The sequence below is a fragment of the Coturnix japonica genome, chromosome 2 (genome assembly GCF_001577835.2).
Source record: "Coturnix japonica isolate 7356 chromosome 2, Coturnix japonica 2.1, whole genome shotgun sequence".
NCBI lineage: Eukaryota > Metazoa > Chordata > Aves > Galliformes > Phasianidae > Coturnix > Coturnix japonica.
Genome location: NC_029517.1, coordinates 120,442,368 through 120,458,957, shown reverse-complemented (window position 1 = coordinate 120,458,957; position 16,590 = coordinate 120,442,368). Strand labels below are relative to the sequence as shown.

The window sequence follows — 16,590 nt, the reverse complement described above, 5'->3', positions numbered from 1 at the left end:
ACATAGGTTTTTGACATGACATTTTGATGTAGATTTAGGATAATTTGATATGGTTGCAAAGATTACCTTCAGTCTTAACAAATTCATGTTTGTGATTCTTAAGACTGGTGTGTGAGAAAGGCAGATTTCAGTACTAAGTTGTCCAAATTAATTAATTACCACGGGAAGAATGATGAATTTATGATGTACACACTTTTACTTTTGTGATGGGAATTATTTCCATTTATACTGTGTAATACTGCAGTTTTCCCCAAGTTAATAGAAATAAACACTTGATTGTTTGAATGGAAGATTTATTTGTTGTAAATTAAGAGGTATATTTAAAATTTTTTTAGCATATTTACTGACAGTTCTCGTTTTTATCATTCACTTTGAAAAATCTAGCTGGTCACTGTGGTATTCCAGATCTTATAGTCAACGGTCAAGTAATTGGAGAAAATTATGGGTATAGAGACACGGTTGTATACCAGTGCAGTCCTGGTTTTCGGTTGATTGGTTCTTCTGTACGAATTTGTCAACAGGATCACAACTGGTCTGGTCAGCTGCCATCTTGTGTGCGTAAGTAAGCGTGACAATGAATACTGATTTCCGCTACAGAAATGCCCTTGTCAGACAAGATGAGGAGTATCTTTGGACTTAGAAAAATAAGGATTTTCAAGTGAATTACAACTATGATTAAATGATTCAGATTCAGTAATATCATTCATTGTACTGAATACATTTTAGTCCACCTGCAAATTTTCTATTTCTGTCTTCATTCTTGTTGCAGAAAACTTCATCATTAAGACATTAATTCAGTACCTTTACTGTTCATTGTCTTTACTTTCTTTTACATAGAAAGAGACATACTTAAAATTACTGTAATAATTTTATTTCTACTTTATTATTAATAAAAGCATTACTGCTTTATATTTTACATATTATTATTTATAGATAATACATGTGGCATGTAAACTAGACTCCATAAATTGGGAATTTGCAAATTAAAAAGTTCATATCAGTATTAGAACTAGAAAAAAAATAAAAAATTACAAAAGAAAAAAAAAAAAGATACTCCCCACCTTCTCACTAGTCAACCTGTTCTAGTGCTCCGCTTGCTTGAATATGAGGGAATGTGCAATACAGCATTTCTGAAAAAGACATAGGACTTGGAAAAAAAAAAAAAAAAAAAAAAAAAGGCTTGCAAAAGTCTTTTATAAACAGCCTCACATTTATTTATTTACTTCCCCACGTCTTAACTGAATTTTTGAGATTTAGTATTTAAATGTAGTAATTCTGACTTTTTAACTTCTAAATTCCCCACGCATTTTGCTTGAGTAATAGAAAGATTTTGTTAATTATAGTATTCTTGTAGGTTTACATTTTATGTATGTGTGAATGTCATACTTTTCATTTCACAAGAAGATTTTTCATTGATATTTTATGTGCAATGAGAAAAATTTCCCTGTCGCTCAATAAATATATTTACCTAACAGTTTTATACATGTTAATAATTTAGTACACCATTATAATTATTGTTTTTGAGGGGAAAAAAAAAAAAAAAAAGTACTACAAGTGCTCCTTTGCTACCTTATATTAAAAGTTTCTGATAATACTTAACACAAATAATACAAGGTAGTAATACTAATAACAGAAAATTACTTAATTACATTAATGGAACACACAAAATTCAATTTAACTTTTATTCTGTATTCATACAATATGCTGTGACTTGTCTGTATGCTGTAATAGTTTTCAAAGACCATTTTCACTTTTTTGATGATGCTAAAAATTTCTTCCATTTATATTCTATGTGTAGGTTTCTTTTAGCATTGTCATAGTCATCTACAAGCAAAAAAGACAAATATACGTATGTTAGTCCTAATAAATTAAAAAGTTAAAAATTAAGTTAAACCAGAAGGAAATATTTATACATTTTAGAAATTATTTTCAACAAAATTTGTGTTTGCTTCTTCACATATCTACTCTTACAATAGGTACTTCTGTAGTCAAGTTTTTGTATGAATGCTAAATATAAATCTTTAATAGAAAGCACTCAGTGTCTTATAAAAAAAAATAATTTAAAATGCTCTTGTGTGTGTAATGATAATTATAAATAATGAAATCTAATAACAGCATGCTCTGCCTTTCTTTTGTGCTATGCTAGCTGTTAGCTGTGGTCACCCTGGTAGTCCGATATATGGAAGAACAAGTGGAAATGGTTTCAACTTCAATGATGTTGTGACATTCTCATGTAATACTGGTTATGTTATGCAAGGACCAACCAAAGCACAGTGTCAGGCCAACAGACAATGGAGTCATCCACCTCCAATATGCAAAGGTATGAAGATTTTCAGATTTCAAAGTCAGTTGGAAAGTTAAGGCTGGAAAATAAACTGAACTTAAAGGGACACTATCAAGACAAAATATGCAATAAAAAAGCATTCTTCTTACTAACAAGCATATAATGTTTCATTTTTTCAATTAGGTCTCTTGTTTTCAGAAAGTTATCAGGACAACTGTTGCAAAGAAACTTTCTTCTGTGTTTGCAGTTTTTGATGATATTGTAAAATAGCTTTACAAGTTTCTTAAGCAAGATTATGCAGAGAAGACAAGGAACTTTTTAAGATCCTGAAATAACACACTGCATTTTTATCCAGTATCATTCTAAAATTGCACACAGAAATGTATTTTTTTTCCCTGTATTTCATTTCCATGTATCTGACTGCTCTGCTCAACTTTTTTTTTTTTTTTTCCCCTTATTCATTTTCATAATCCATTTGGGTACTTTCCGATACTCTAAATTATTTTTGTCTCTGAAATCCCATTATACCCCGGGCTTCATAAAAACATGGCCAGCAGGTTGCGGGAGGTTATTCTCTACCTCTATTCTGCTCTCATGAGACCAAATTTGGAGTACTGCATTCAGCTCTGGAGCCCTCAGCACATGAAAGAAACAAGACCAAAGAGCTGAAGGAACTCCTTTAAGAAGATGTGATGTCAGACTGAGAGAATTGGGTCATTTATTTTCTGTAAGAAAGATAAATAATGGTTTTTTACCAGTCCTAATGTCTAATTTTCAGTCTAGCTACTATAAATCACTTTGTTCGGGTATTGCACAGTAATGTGCAAAACTGACCGATATGATACTGGCATGTAGGGATCAGAGACTAAATAACTTGACAAGGCAATTTTCTGAAATTTTGCACATCCTCAAGTCTAATGGTTTTAGGTAGAAAACTTTATATAAGAAGAACCAACTTTGTGTTGTACATAATTACAGTCACTTGTAATGTGCAGTGTCTCAACGACAGCTGTAAGCTGCCAAAAAATGAACAAACAACAAAAAAAAACCAACAATATTTTACTATTTCTAAATGTGTCAAAACTAATGTAATGAAGAATTTAAAATAAAAATCCTAATTATCAAACTTTACCCATATTTTCAAGGGTTCATATCTATTTCTTGGGCTGTTCCCTGTCCTGGAAGCACTGGATCACCACTGTCATCACTATCTGACCATCTGTCCTTTAGTTAAAAAAATCTGTCTCAAAGATGTAATTAGCCATCAAAATGTTAGTATGGGCATATGACTACATTTACATTGTTGTGTGGATTAGACTAACGGCATCTTTTCTCTGCAGTCTCTTTCCAGCTGTGAGCATAATTTCAGTGAAGGAAAGGGTATTAATTGAATGCATTTATATGTCACTTTTATTAGCAAAGACTTTTACAGTGTCATCTTATTGTGAATAATCATTTCCTTTTATTTCCCCCTCTGCAAGTTTCACATAATCTTCCTAGCTCTATTTAATTATATAATAAAATCAAGGAACTAACACATTTGAAACATTGCAAGTTTCTCATTCAATGGATAGGAGGCCATGTGCAGACTATTTTAGTAACCTGAAGCCTATACTTTTTTCTCTTTTTAGTGGTGAATTGTTCTGATCCTGGAATTCCTGCAAATTCCATACGAGAGAGTAAAATAGAACATGGAAATTTCACATATGGCACAGTGGTATTTTATGACTGTAATCCCGGTTATTTTTTATTTGGCTCTTCAGTTTTAGTTTGTCAACCAAATGGCCATTGGGACAAACCTCTGCCTGAGTGCATTAGTAAGTAGATAATGTGTATGCTTCTACTAGAAGTGTTAACTGAGCTAGATATTATTTTACATATTTCTATCAGTATCAAAAAAGCAATTAGAATAATCATATTTATATATGTATTTGTGTGTGCAATGAGAGAAGGTTTCAGTGGCAGCTAAATTAGAACATTTATATTGTTATTTTATGCAGTAAATAGCATTAAAATAATGAGAAATGCATTAAAGAGAACACAATAATCTCTGAATAGTTTAGAAAAATTATCCATTTAATTTATCAGTAAATCTCAGTTGACCACAAAACTACAATCATACTGGATCTTAAAAACTACAAGGGACAACTATTGGATTATGCCACTGGTACTTTCTGGACATCTTCTGGGACAACAGCAAGATCAAACTATCTGCATACATTAGGCAAACACCAGAAAGAGCATCAGAAGTGTTCTTTGGACGTTCTCAGCTTTCCACACTACCCAAGCAAAAGTCAAATGCAACTTATCCATCAGGAAGGCAAACGTATCAACACAAAGAGGTTTCATTGGTTTATCATGAAGAATTTTCTATCCATGATGTCACAGATATTTCATAAATTTTTAATTGACTGGGATAGTGGATTTACTGAGTTCTCTATAAACTTTTATATAAGGTTTTACTTTAGGACCAAGTTTTTTCACTGAGAAGGGCTGAAAGCTTTTTTCATTAATATAACAGGGAAAACATTTAAAGTTTCCTTCTTTGGGAGTCATGGACAAACATTTACAATACATTAGGCATTTGTTCTCAATTTTAACTTTTTTTGTTTTGTTTTGTTTTCAATAATGAAGATTTTTCCAATTTCCTATCCTCTCACCAAAAAAATCTGATATTTATTTCTTCTTACTGCTAAAATCTCTTGTTCTGGATTGTTTGTTTATTTATTTATTTATTTACTTACTTACTTACTTACTTTAGACAGGATAAACAGATTAATTGCAATTCAGAATCAATTGTATAATGGGCTTTATCTGTTTCACATTCATTTTTGATAAAATAATGGTATTTCAGAAATACAAATATTAACTAATAGTAACATATCTCCAGATAAAAAGAAATATTGTATGAAAAGGTGCAAATATTTTTCTTCCTATTTTTTGTGTTTTTCTCACTTAATCTTCATGCAGAATTGTCAGAAATAATTTACTACTGCCAATTTTGATAATTTTTAAGTTCACCTTTGGCAGTAAAAGTGCTACATAGAAATCTGAAAGAGCATCCTCAGCTTTATTTCTGTAATTTGTATAAAGGGGTTGATGCGTTGTAACCCAGGCATATCCAGGTTATTTAACTATCATAATCATAGAGCTTACTAAAAATACTCTGATGCAGCTACTGTACAGTTTTATATGACCCCATCAACTTCTAGTGTATTTTGCAAATTGTCTCTGTTTTGGATATATGCAAGGCAGTCATTCAGTTGCTGGCTTTTTTCCACTGTAAGAGCAATGGAAAATAAGTTGAAAGCTGGCTGAATGTTTTCCTTTGACCTCTATTGGACTATTTTTTTGACCTAGCTGGATTTCAGTCTCTCTTTAACTGGACTCAAAGAGCTTATCTTCTTGTGAAGTACCAATAGAGTAATGGACAAGAGACCCACTGTGACAAAAGTTATTCAACTGCAAAGTAAAGTTCAAAGTTCTTTTGAAATGCAATGTTCTACAACATGTCCTTCTAACTAGTATAAGTCTTGTAAGAAATTGTTGACTTAGACTGTAATGTTTTCTCAGCTCTTCCTTTCAATTAAAGACTTAAAGCGCATAGGCTGTTAAAGCACATGCTGCTAGAAAAGTACTTTAAATTTGTAGCGTACTCAGAATGAAAGATACATTTTGACATTATACCTTATAGAATTTCAGTGACCATATTTGTTTCCTGGACTGCAGAGGATTCTCAATTTATTTCTGAGAAATGTACTTAAATCTGCTGTTTGTAAACTACCATGTAAACACAATTCCCATATTCAAAGCTTGAAAACCAAATAATGTAAACCTGTTTTTTGCTGGTGTCTTTGCCATCCTGTCAATAATTATATCACTCAAAAATCCTAACTTTTCTTCCCTGACAATATGACATATACAGCCATTCCCAGCTATCAGATAGATACACTGATGGCAACACTTGTTGGCAGCTCTGCAGATTGTAGAGAGCTCATGATATGCTTTTTGATTCACTGCTCAAAAAAAAAACCAAAACCAAAACAAAACAAAAAAACAAAAAAAAACCACCCCACAACTATTACATAAATTGAATTGGACTTCATACTAGCAATGTTGTAATTTTATTCATACATAAATACATTTGACCAGAGACTGATGTGAATTTATTCTTCTTTCTGTTTCTGCAGAATGTTATATCCTTAGTCAGTGTTATCTTTGTATCTTGATGATTAGAAGGTGTTGGGACATTTTTTTTTTTTATTTTTATTTTTTTCCCTCTAGGAAAAAAAAAAAAAAAAGAAAGAAAGAAAAGAAAGAAAAAATAGCCACTGAAATCTCACATTTGATAAAAGATTTCTTTTTATATTCTTTTTATATCTTTTTATCAGTATTTCATTTTCTAGTTCAGTTATTAGGTTCTCAGGATCTTAAGAAACAAATGTAAATACAGAGGAAAAGCTTGTATACGAAAGTCCCAAACTGGATACTGTAAGGTAACATTTCCTCTGTGATAGCATCTTTTACTCTCAACATGGCAGAAGAAACAAATAGAAAAATTAAAGATGACCAAAAAAAAAAAAAAAAAAGTCATGAAAATGTGTACGCATTGCTCAGAAAGAGAAATAGTTTCATTTTACTGAAGCCTATATGGTAAATATACCTTTTTACTAACAAAGTTATAAGTTCTTTCTGCAAAATCATAAACAGTAGTAGATTTTATACGTGTATGACTAAACAAATAACATGCTAACAGGAAGTGTTCAAGTTGTAATATGTACTAGTCTCATCATTTTATGTCTATCAAAAATTTGACTATCGTGTGCCCCGGTGGCGCAAGTGGTAGGAATGCTGCGTTGCAACACCGGAGGCCCTGGGTTCGAATCCCTCCTGTGGCACAAGAGGTAGAAGAGCCGCTCTGCTACACAGAGTCTCGAATCCCGGGGGGTTGGACTCGATGATCTCTAAGGTCCCTTCCAACCCGCATGAGACAATGATACTATGATGATGACTAATTTGAAATCAGAGCCAATCAATCACATAAAACATTCCTAAATACTTTGTGGGGCTGAAACAAGAAGGCTCTGTACCATGCAAGTTGGATCTTTGAGAAAATGTGATGTTGAAAACAAATCAGTGTATGTATAAATGTAAACCACTAAGACAAAAAATAATTACAGAAAATAGTCACAATCACACATAGCTTTAATATGTTATATTGTACAGCCAATGTGCTGTTGTAGAAGTCTGAAGCACTAGGGAATGGAATAAATCCTCAACCCTGATTAGGCTTCTGATTAAAAATAAAATAAATACCTTCTGAAAATGTTATGATATTGAAGGTGATGGAGTATCAATTTTAAACAAAGAAACAGCAACAATAATCTGTATGATTTAGAGGGCTGCTCCAGCACCCTGGTATTTGCAACAGTAATGTCTTATTTTCAGTATATATAAATATGAATATTTGGTCAAGATATGCCACATGACGTACACAAGTGTAAGAAATAAATGAAATGTGTAAGGTTGGATTCATTTGTAAATAGAGTGAATTTGGCTCGTGAATTTTAATCTCATTTTGCTTGCTTTAAATTTTCTATATATCTGAATTCTTAAGTTTTTTGTATTTTGGTTTCACTTATGATGATGTTTATTCTGTATGCTCTTAAAAGACAATAGTTAATTCTTTTTCATACAGAGATTTATTTCCATTACATGTATTGTTTATATAAATACTACTGTTCATAATGATTCATAAGGCCTTTTTAATTTTACTTAATTCTTATTGAGTAGCTAGATGCCAAGGTAGTTTCACCATAATGTATTGGAACTTTCCAATAGATAAAAAGATTGCTGAAATTATTGCAGTGACACTATCCTGATTTTAGATCAAGTTTCTGAATATTCACCTGTTTAAAAACTACTAAGGATTAAGAACTATTAAAATTCCTAAAACTACAAAATATCTTAACAAAATTATAGCATGAGATACTGACTGTGTTTTTTTATATAAGAGGCAACTGAAGGACAAAAATATACAGCTAAGCATTCTCATATTCTTTGCTGAGTTTACATATATCCTGACGTTTAAGCCAGTTAGCAGAATTAGATGTGTATAACTGCAGTCTGTAAATGAAAATCACAGAAATGGCAAGATTATGAGGGTATTAAAAAATAATGACAGTATGAAAGTTTCTTGCAATTACCAATCAAAATTTGTGCAACGGAAAAATAATAGAGTTGTGATAATCTCATTAATTCAAGAATGTCACAATATTCAGTGCAGTCTCTACACAATTAACATCATGGACTGTACATATGAACAGGCTAAAACAATAAATTGTTAGAGTATGTACACAAATATTTTATCCAAACAGTGAAATATCTTAATTAACCAAAACCTGTAAATTAGCATGGAACTAAGGTTTAAAGCAAAACTTAATTATCTTGTTTCTAAGCCTAATAGATGTCATGACCAATAATTAGGGCCTAGTGAATGAGATTCAGGTTTGCATATTCTCTAGTTCAGCAGTGACTGGCAGATAATGTCTTACTGTATTTTCTCTGAAGGATACATGTATGATTGTATGCTTGTATATGACTGTGCCATAAATCTCAGCTTTGTGAATGTCTTCGAAAATCAATATCTTTATCTAAAATACCTTTCTGAAATATAGAAGCATTTGTTTTACAGCTTTTTATCCTTAATAAACTTTGTAATTATCATGCAAAGTGCTCACCTCCCTGAAACACTAAAAAGGTCTTCACAAAATTTATGTATGAAGTTATGAAAATGATAACTACAAACTGTTTGATCAGTGATAATAACCTTATTTTATCTCCAATAATTATGCATTGTAGTGATTGACTGTGGCCATCCTGGCGTTCCTCCTAATGCGGTCCTATCTGGAGATAAATATACATTTGGGTCTACTGTTCATTATACTTGCACAGGTAGACGTTCTCTATTAGGGCAGTCATCTCGTACATGTCAGTTAAATGGACAGTGGAGTGGATCTCTTCCTCATTGCTCAGGTAATATTTTTGAATTAATAAGTATGCCCAGAAGTTGCTTTGAACTAATTTGCTTTTGAACTATATTCTGTGATTGATTTTATTAGAAAACTGTTTTAAACTTGGAAAATAATGTATAAGACTGAAATAATATCTTAAAAGAAATAAAAAGAAGTAGAATCTCCCAAAAGTGAGAATTCTACTAGCAAGAAAGTAATATCTTCAACATGATGTACTATATATTTGTTTGTTTATTTCCAAAGCAATTAATAATTCCTTTATAAAACCTCTGTCATGTCTTAACTGTATAATTCATGCATCTTTATAAAAAAGCCCAAAGGCTTCCAAATAATTTCAGATCATTGTACTTTATTTTGAGAGAAACCTGTCCAATCCTTTTATCAGCTAGTACTCACTGAAATGGAGATATGTTTTATGATCAACTGAACAGTTAGGAAACTGTTTCACAGACTTGGTTTAACAGCAGCAATCACATGAAAAATGGAAATCTATGTCACACAAAAAAAATAGCCTTTGCCTTAATCCCATTCTCATAATTGTAGTAAATTCTAATATATTTTTCTTTTTTTTTCTCAGTTCATGAAGGAACTAAATGACCATATTTTACTTCAAATGATGTGTGAATCTATAACTCTTTATTATTAGCCTTGATAACATGATTCCACAATTGTTACGTACAAGGGCTGCACCAAAAGTAATGCCTCTTATTTTATTATATTGACCCACGATGTCAAAGGCAGATATTAGTGGTACAGCAGTAGAGGTTGAACCTTCCCACCAATATTCCAGTAAATTTTGTTGCTATGGAACAGATAGCTTCAGAGGAGCAGTCTTGAAAAAAATGCATCTGATATGGAAGTATATATGAAGCAAAGGTGTGTCATCAAACTGCTCCATGAGGAAAAAATTGCCCCCACTGACATTAATTGAATGTGTATGGAGACCAAACAGTGGATATGAGCAATTCAGCAATGGCAATGGCAGTTGTGGGTCACCGCAACTGGTGCAGATTTTTACAAGCACAGCATGCAAGCTCTCATTCATCACTGGCTACAGTGTATTGCTAATGGAAGTGTCTCTGAAAGTGTTTTGTAGCTAAGAATTTGCTCTATCAAATACTGTTGTTGTGCTCTTTGTATCTGTGGTAGTGGCTGTGAAAATAATTAGGAGGCATTGCTTCTAAAACAACCTACATATATTAAAGACTTTGAAACTGTGTTTTGTCATCAGTAATAAATAATAGATAATTCTCAGCTAACAGCATTACTAACCTTTTCATAAATAGGTATATAAGAATTCAAGCAGAAAATGCTAGGTAAACAAACATAAAGTGACCAAGTTTTTTGTTACACTACCCTTAAAACATTTCCTATCTTTTAAATCACATTTATTGTTTCACATTCCAGAGCTAGAAGGAATTCTGGTTTCCAGTTGATATCTTCTGGCATTCAGCTTTTGGACATCACAAGCATGTCGGCTGGAGTCAGAAATTTAGAGCAATGTAGAATATAAGTGCAATAGTCATTGTGTACTAACTTAAGTAGGCAAATAACCTCGTTTTAATGAAAATTTAATGCCAGCTGAGAATTAGTCACAGTAGTGGAGCATGTTTCTTATTCATAGTTGTCTGTTGAAAGCCACTGAATTAAATCTCTGTGAGGTAATGAAAATGTGTTCCGTTACAATGTCATATCACTATTACTTCCTGATACAATTAGTCACTGAGAGAAGCTGCTTCTGTAACTTTAAATTAACAAACAAACAAACAAGAACAACAACAACAAGTGGCACTTCACCTCTCTAAGATTAAAAGAGAAATAATTTCTGGTAACAGTTATTAGAAAAGAACACAATTAAATTTTCAAGATAAATGTTTAATTTATACTTGCACAGCTAATTTTTGATGTTGTTGTTTTGTTTTGTTTTGTTGTTTTTTTTTCCCTCAAAATATTATTTTAGGCATTATGGAAAGCAACCTGCTGAAAATTGATGTGTTATTGTAGAAACAATGCCTGTATGGAATAATAAATTATTTGTAGTTAAAAGCAACAACAACAACAACAACAACATGATACTGAAAAACAGAAGGATTCATAACAAAACAATAAAAATATCTTGAACTGAAGCATTTTGGATTTAAAAAACAAATGTAGCAGACCATTTTCAAACTAAGGGACATTAGTTCATCTAAATAGCTTGTATGTTTCTGAAAACTTCTAATGTTATTGGACTTCACATTTGCACTGTCATTTTATCATTTATTTCTAAAGAGGGATGGCAGGCTGCTTTGCTAATCTGTACCATATAATGATATAGGTAGACAGAAAAGAGCTTAAATTTTTGAGAATGCAAGTTTGAATCAGAGTCAGCTAGCTGCTATAGCTGCTGGAGTTAATGTGCTAACTGTAAATGCTTTAAACTCTAGCACTAATCATTCATATGTACACGATATAAAATGACAATGTAATTTGAGTACCCAAGGTTTTGGCTTTCTAATTTGTTTTTTTATATTATTATTATTATTATTATTATTATTATTATTATTATTATTATTATTATTATTATTATTATTATTATTGTTTGATGATGCTGTTAACAAATGCTTAGTATAATTTAAGGAAACAGTGAGATAGTTTCCGTTCTGCATTTATGTTTTTTATTTATTTATTTGTGTATTTGTGAATCAGTTTTGTAATTATGGGGACTCACCCACTCTGGTGTATTTTTTATTTCCTAAAAAAAAAAAAAAAAAAAAAAAAAAAAAAAGTTTAATTATTAGATAAATAGATGTAAACATATTTTACATGCAGTAGCATATTATTTCATACTTAATGTAACCTCTGTTTTTCAAATTTTAGGTGATACAGCTGGTTCTTGTGGTGACCCAGGTATTCCAGGTCATGGGTCTAGAGAAGAAAACAATTTTAAAATTAAAAGCACAGTACATTTCAGCTGTGATACTGGATACATTCTCCATGGCTCAGAAGAAAGAACTTGTCTGGCAAATGGAAGTTGGACTGGGAGACAACCTGAATGTAAAGGTAGATCAGCAAAGATACATGCATTTTACAAACTATCTTGTTAGACATGCTTATCAGAAAACAAATTTTACATTGCCAGTTTTGTGACATCATTTTATATTGACCATTAAATTTTTCCAATAAGTTGTTGCAATGTAATGTGCTTGACAACAAGAGGCAAATTTGAAATCATTTGCTAGCAAGAAGCTTCTTTTCTGAAATAAGCTTTTCTTTTATTTACTAACATTATCTTTATGTACACTGGAGTGTTCGTTTCTTCTTGATTCAACATCAGCTTTATGTGTTATCTCGTAGAAAAATTAAACAGTAGATAAGTCTCCTAAAACTCAATTTTAAGTAAAAGATTTTTCCTTAAAAATGCTCACCATCTCCTGATCTTTAATGACCTTTATAAATTTGAATTTCAGCGACAATTCTGTTTTAGAGAAATTACAGTGTCAGAGTACCATGAGCTATTTTTTTGCAGTAAATGATTGGTTTAAAAATTGTGTTAACTGATACTATTGACATTATTATTATTCTGTAGAAAATGAAATGCTGAAACATCATTATAAAAGAGCTTTGCAAGTATACTTATATGATAATCATTTACATTTTATTCATCAAAAATAAGAAATAGTTCTCAACAGATTCTATTTAACTCAACTCTACTTGACTGGATAAGTACTTTGATGACATTATAGTGCATGCATAGCATGGAGTCAAAGTCTACAATATCAACTGTAGACCAGACAATTTCTTAGTTGGGATTCTGTCTTTGTAGCAATATATACATATATATTTATAACATATAAACCTATATATATATTTGTATGTCTATTATAAACCTATAAACAAATTATATATATATATAGGCTTTATTACCTGAAAGGGTAAAAGCAAATAATTCATGCAGATAGCTATTTACAGTACAACATGCTTTATCAGTAGGTGAAACCTTCATTTTTCAGCACAACAGCACAGACTTCTGTAACATAACTCTGCTGGCAGCAGGGCTGTCCTTTCACATTATTTCAAAAATGATCTCAACTAACTACATTTTAAATATATTTCAAATTTTCCTTTTTAGCTGTACAGTGTGGTAATCCAGGGACAACTGCAAATGGAAAAGTGTTTCGTATTGATGGAACTACATTCTCTAATTCAGTAATTTATTCGTGTATGGAAGGATACATACTTTCTGGATCATCTGTAAGACAATGTACTGCCAATGGAACATGGTCTGGATCCTTACCAAACTGCACAAGTGAGACATGTCTACTGCACACTCTCTGTTTTTCACTTTATTGAAAGACAATGAAGTAAACTATAAAGGATGACTGCAAATAAGATGGAAGCTTTTTCTTGCACTATTTCATAAATAATTTTGTACATGAAATACTCAAAAAATATAGTGTTATGAAAAGATGAAGAATATCTTTACTGAAATTTTTTTTTACTGTACACTGTACATAGTATAGCAAAATATATAGATTACAGATCAGTCGAAGTTGCAGTATAATTAATTGATCTACATACTTTACTTCTTCTTGTCTTCCTATATTTAACTGTTTATATTTAGTGGTACATCTAAACAGCAGTAACTGCCTTTAGACTAACCCAGCTTACATTATGGTCTATATTCTGTAGTCTATTCTACATCTATAGGTAGATGTGCTGTCTGGGACTATTTCATTTTTTGAAGATTTGAATCATTCCACTTAATTAAAATCCATTTGCACAAACTGTGGTAAATTGTGGAGCAGGCATACTACGTATCTCGGATTCCTCGTTAACTAACTGTTTAGGTCAAGGTATTTGTTCAGAATACTCCACAGGTTTTCTCATTTTGGAAACCAGGATACAGAGAGGGTGCCAGTCTCATTAAACAAGCTTTGGCATGGAGTTTAAAGTAGCTAGGATGGGTTTTCTGCCCAGGAAATTGTGATAGAGATACTATAGGGAGATTATCAAATTTAGTATTAGATGAACTGTTAAAAACATGGGCGCTGTATGTTGTATAGATTATTATTATTTGAAAACAACAGCTTTTCATCATTGCCACTATGGTTCTCGTGTTTTCTTTCTCTGAAAACTGAAACTTCTCAAATTGATGAGAACTGAGAAAAGACTTTGTAGCAATTTTTACACCAGAAATCACAGGAGTTTTTACAACCATTCTCTCATTTAAATGCTATATGCCCAATTTTGGAATAAGTCATGTAACATATTTGTGGAGTGACTGAATATTCTCATCAGTTTATATATATATAATTGTAAAATGTTCCAGGCAATGTTTGCTTTTAGGTTATTCAAATGGAAAAATAAACTAGACAACAGATACCTATATTTTTAATAATGAGGCTCTGAATTGATGGGCGTATGAAACAGCAGCAGCAATGCATGGGTTTTTTTTTGGGTTTTTTTTTTTTTTTTTTTTTTTTTTTGGTTGGGTTTTTTTTTTTCATTTTATGATCTTAAAATTTTGTTGATTAAAATTCTACAGTCTCTTACTTCTGCTTTGGAACAGGTGTATTGATTTTCTCCAAAACGTTATTACTGTACAGCTGCTCAAATTGTGTTTGGCAGCTAATTTGGAGGACATATCTTATGCTGATGAAGATGAGATTTATACTTTTGTGCCTCTTATTTCTCCCTAATAAAACCCTAGTTTTGTCTTGTTTTTTCTTCTTATATATAAATACACCACATTCAACCGTTAAAATGTTTTTTCACTTATTTAATTGCAGTTATCAATTGTGGAGATCCAGGAGTTCCAGCAAATGGCATGAGATATGGTGATGATTATGTGGTTGGACAAAATGTTACTTATATGTGCCAACCTGGATATACAATGGAATCAAATAGTTCCTCCATTCGCACTTGTACTACCAATGGCACATGGAGTGGATCAATCCCAACATGCAGAGGTATAATAGCTATTTAGATTGTCAGCTATTTCTTTCATTCATTTACATCCACTGCTGGTGGTCTCAGAGCTCCCTTGTGAATGCGGCAAGAGAGGCACAGACTCACTCCCTTGCTAGTTCAGAAAGAAGGACATTTATTGTAGGGGTGCTTACAACCTTTTTATATCTGTGCAGCAACAACTGGTCAGATGTAGGAGCCAAGTGCCTTGTGTGTGTTTATGTCTGGTTCAAGTAATTGCTAAACTTTTTTACTCATTAGCAAGATGACTTTCTTTATCCCACATCACCCCCTCCTCTATTAATAAAAGAAACATGGTTCAAAAACATTTCTAGAAGTAGCTAAACTAAACACACTGAATAAACAATGGGTTCTTTATAAAATACAATAAATAGTCCATATTAACCAATTCCAAAGATTCTAATCCTTATGATTCCTTGGTGAGGCAGCTGACAAAGTGTGTCTTGTATGTGAGAGTCCAAACCGCTGATGAAGCTGCTGTGATCATGTTACAGCAGGTGATGAGACGGATGGCCGCACCTATCCTGCCAGTGTCCATCTCAGACCTACTTCTGCTGAGAAGGAGCCTTTTCGCCATGTTATCATTGTAACAATTAAAAATCAAGAACACAGCATGTTTTAGTTAATCTTTCCTCAGGGGTCAAATCTGCACTCCCCCTACTCTTCTCCCCTTCCCCACCCTCCTCACCCCCCCTTTTTTTTTCTTGTTTATTTTTTAATATTAAAAGGATTTTTTAAATTATTATTCTTATTATTAAAATCACTGAAATTACATATTCAGAATTATGAAAGCCAGGCAGGTGCAGGTAGGATTTACAGTTGTAAATATACACAGTACATTCTTAAATGCCAGAAGCTATTCAGCCAGTCAAGTTGCACTATACAACCGAATATGAGAAAGCTTCCTACGTTGCCTATCTAATGCATATGAACATATGACATTTTATAGCAAATACCGTTTTCTAATTTAGAATGCAGATATAGCACAACTTTCAAAAATACTTTTAACGTTGTTAGACCTATCTTAGTATTTTCTGGAACATTGAACAACTGCTACAACAACTAAAAAGTTTCAGAAAAATACACTGCAACAATGCCAACAGCTGGAATGGGTGTGTCCAAACACCAGCATACATCTCAGTAGCAGCTTTTCGCAGCTCCTGATGCCACGAGATGACGAGGTTTGATCCTGTAGTTGTGGTGGTGAATGAGCTATAGGCTCAGGTCTGCAAGCCTTGCTTCGCATTGCTGAGCTCCGATAGCTTCCACTCCAGCGTCTGTCGATGTGCAAATTCCATAGTA

General features: G+C 32.2%; 1 protein-coding gene across 6 annotated transcripts in view; it reads left to right on the top strand.

The window, feature by feature from the left end:
- Nucleotides 1-16,590, top strand: part of CSMD3 (CUB and Sushi multiple domains 3) — a 467,721-nt gene that overhangs the window by 414,790 nt on the left and 36,341 nt on the right. For all 6 annotated transcript variants that reach the window (XM_032442883.1, XM_032442886.1, XM_015856173.2 and 3 more), the window contains 7 exons: nt 385-558; nt 2,147-2,320; nt 3,916-4,101; nt 9,146-9,319; nt 12,178-12,360; nt 13,430-13,606; nt 15,090-15,269. In XM_032442883.1, the coding sequence (XP_032298774.1) occupies nt 385-558; nt 2,147-2,320; nt 3,916-4,101; nt 9,146-9,319; nt 12,178-12,360; nt 13,430-13,606; nt 15,090-15,269 (1,248 nt within the window). The remainder of the gene's footprint in view (nt 1-384; nt 559-2,146; nt 2,321-3,915; nt 4,102-9,145; nt 9,320-12,177; nt 12,361-13,429; nt 13,607-15,089; nt 15,270-16,590) is intronic.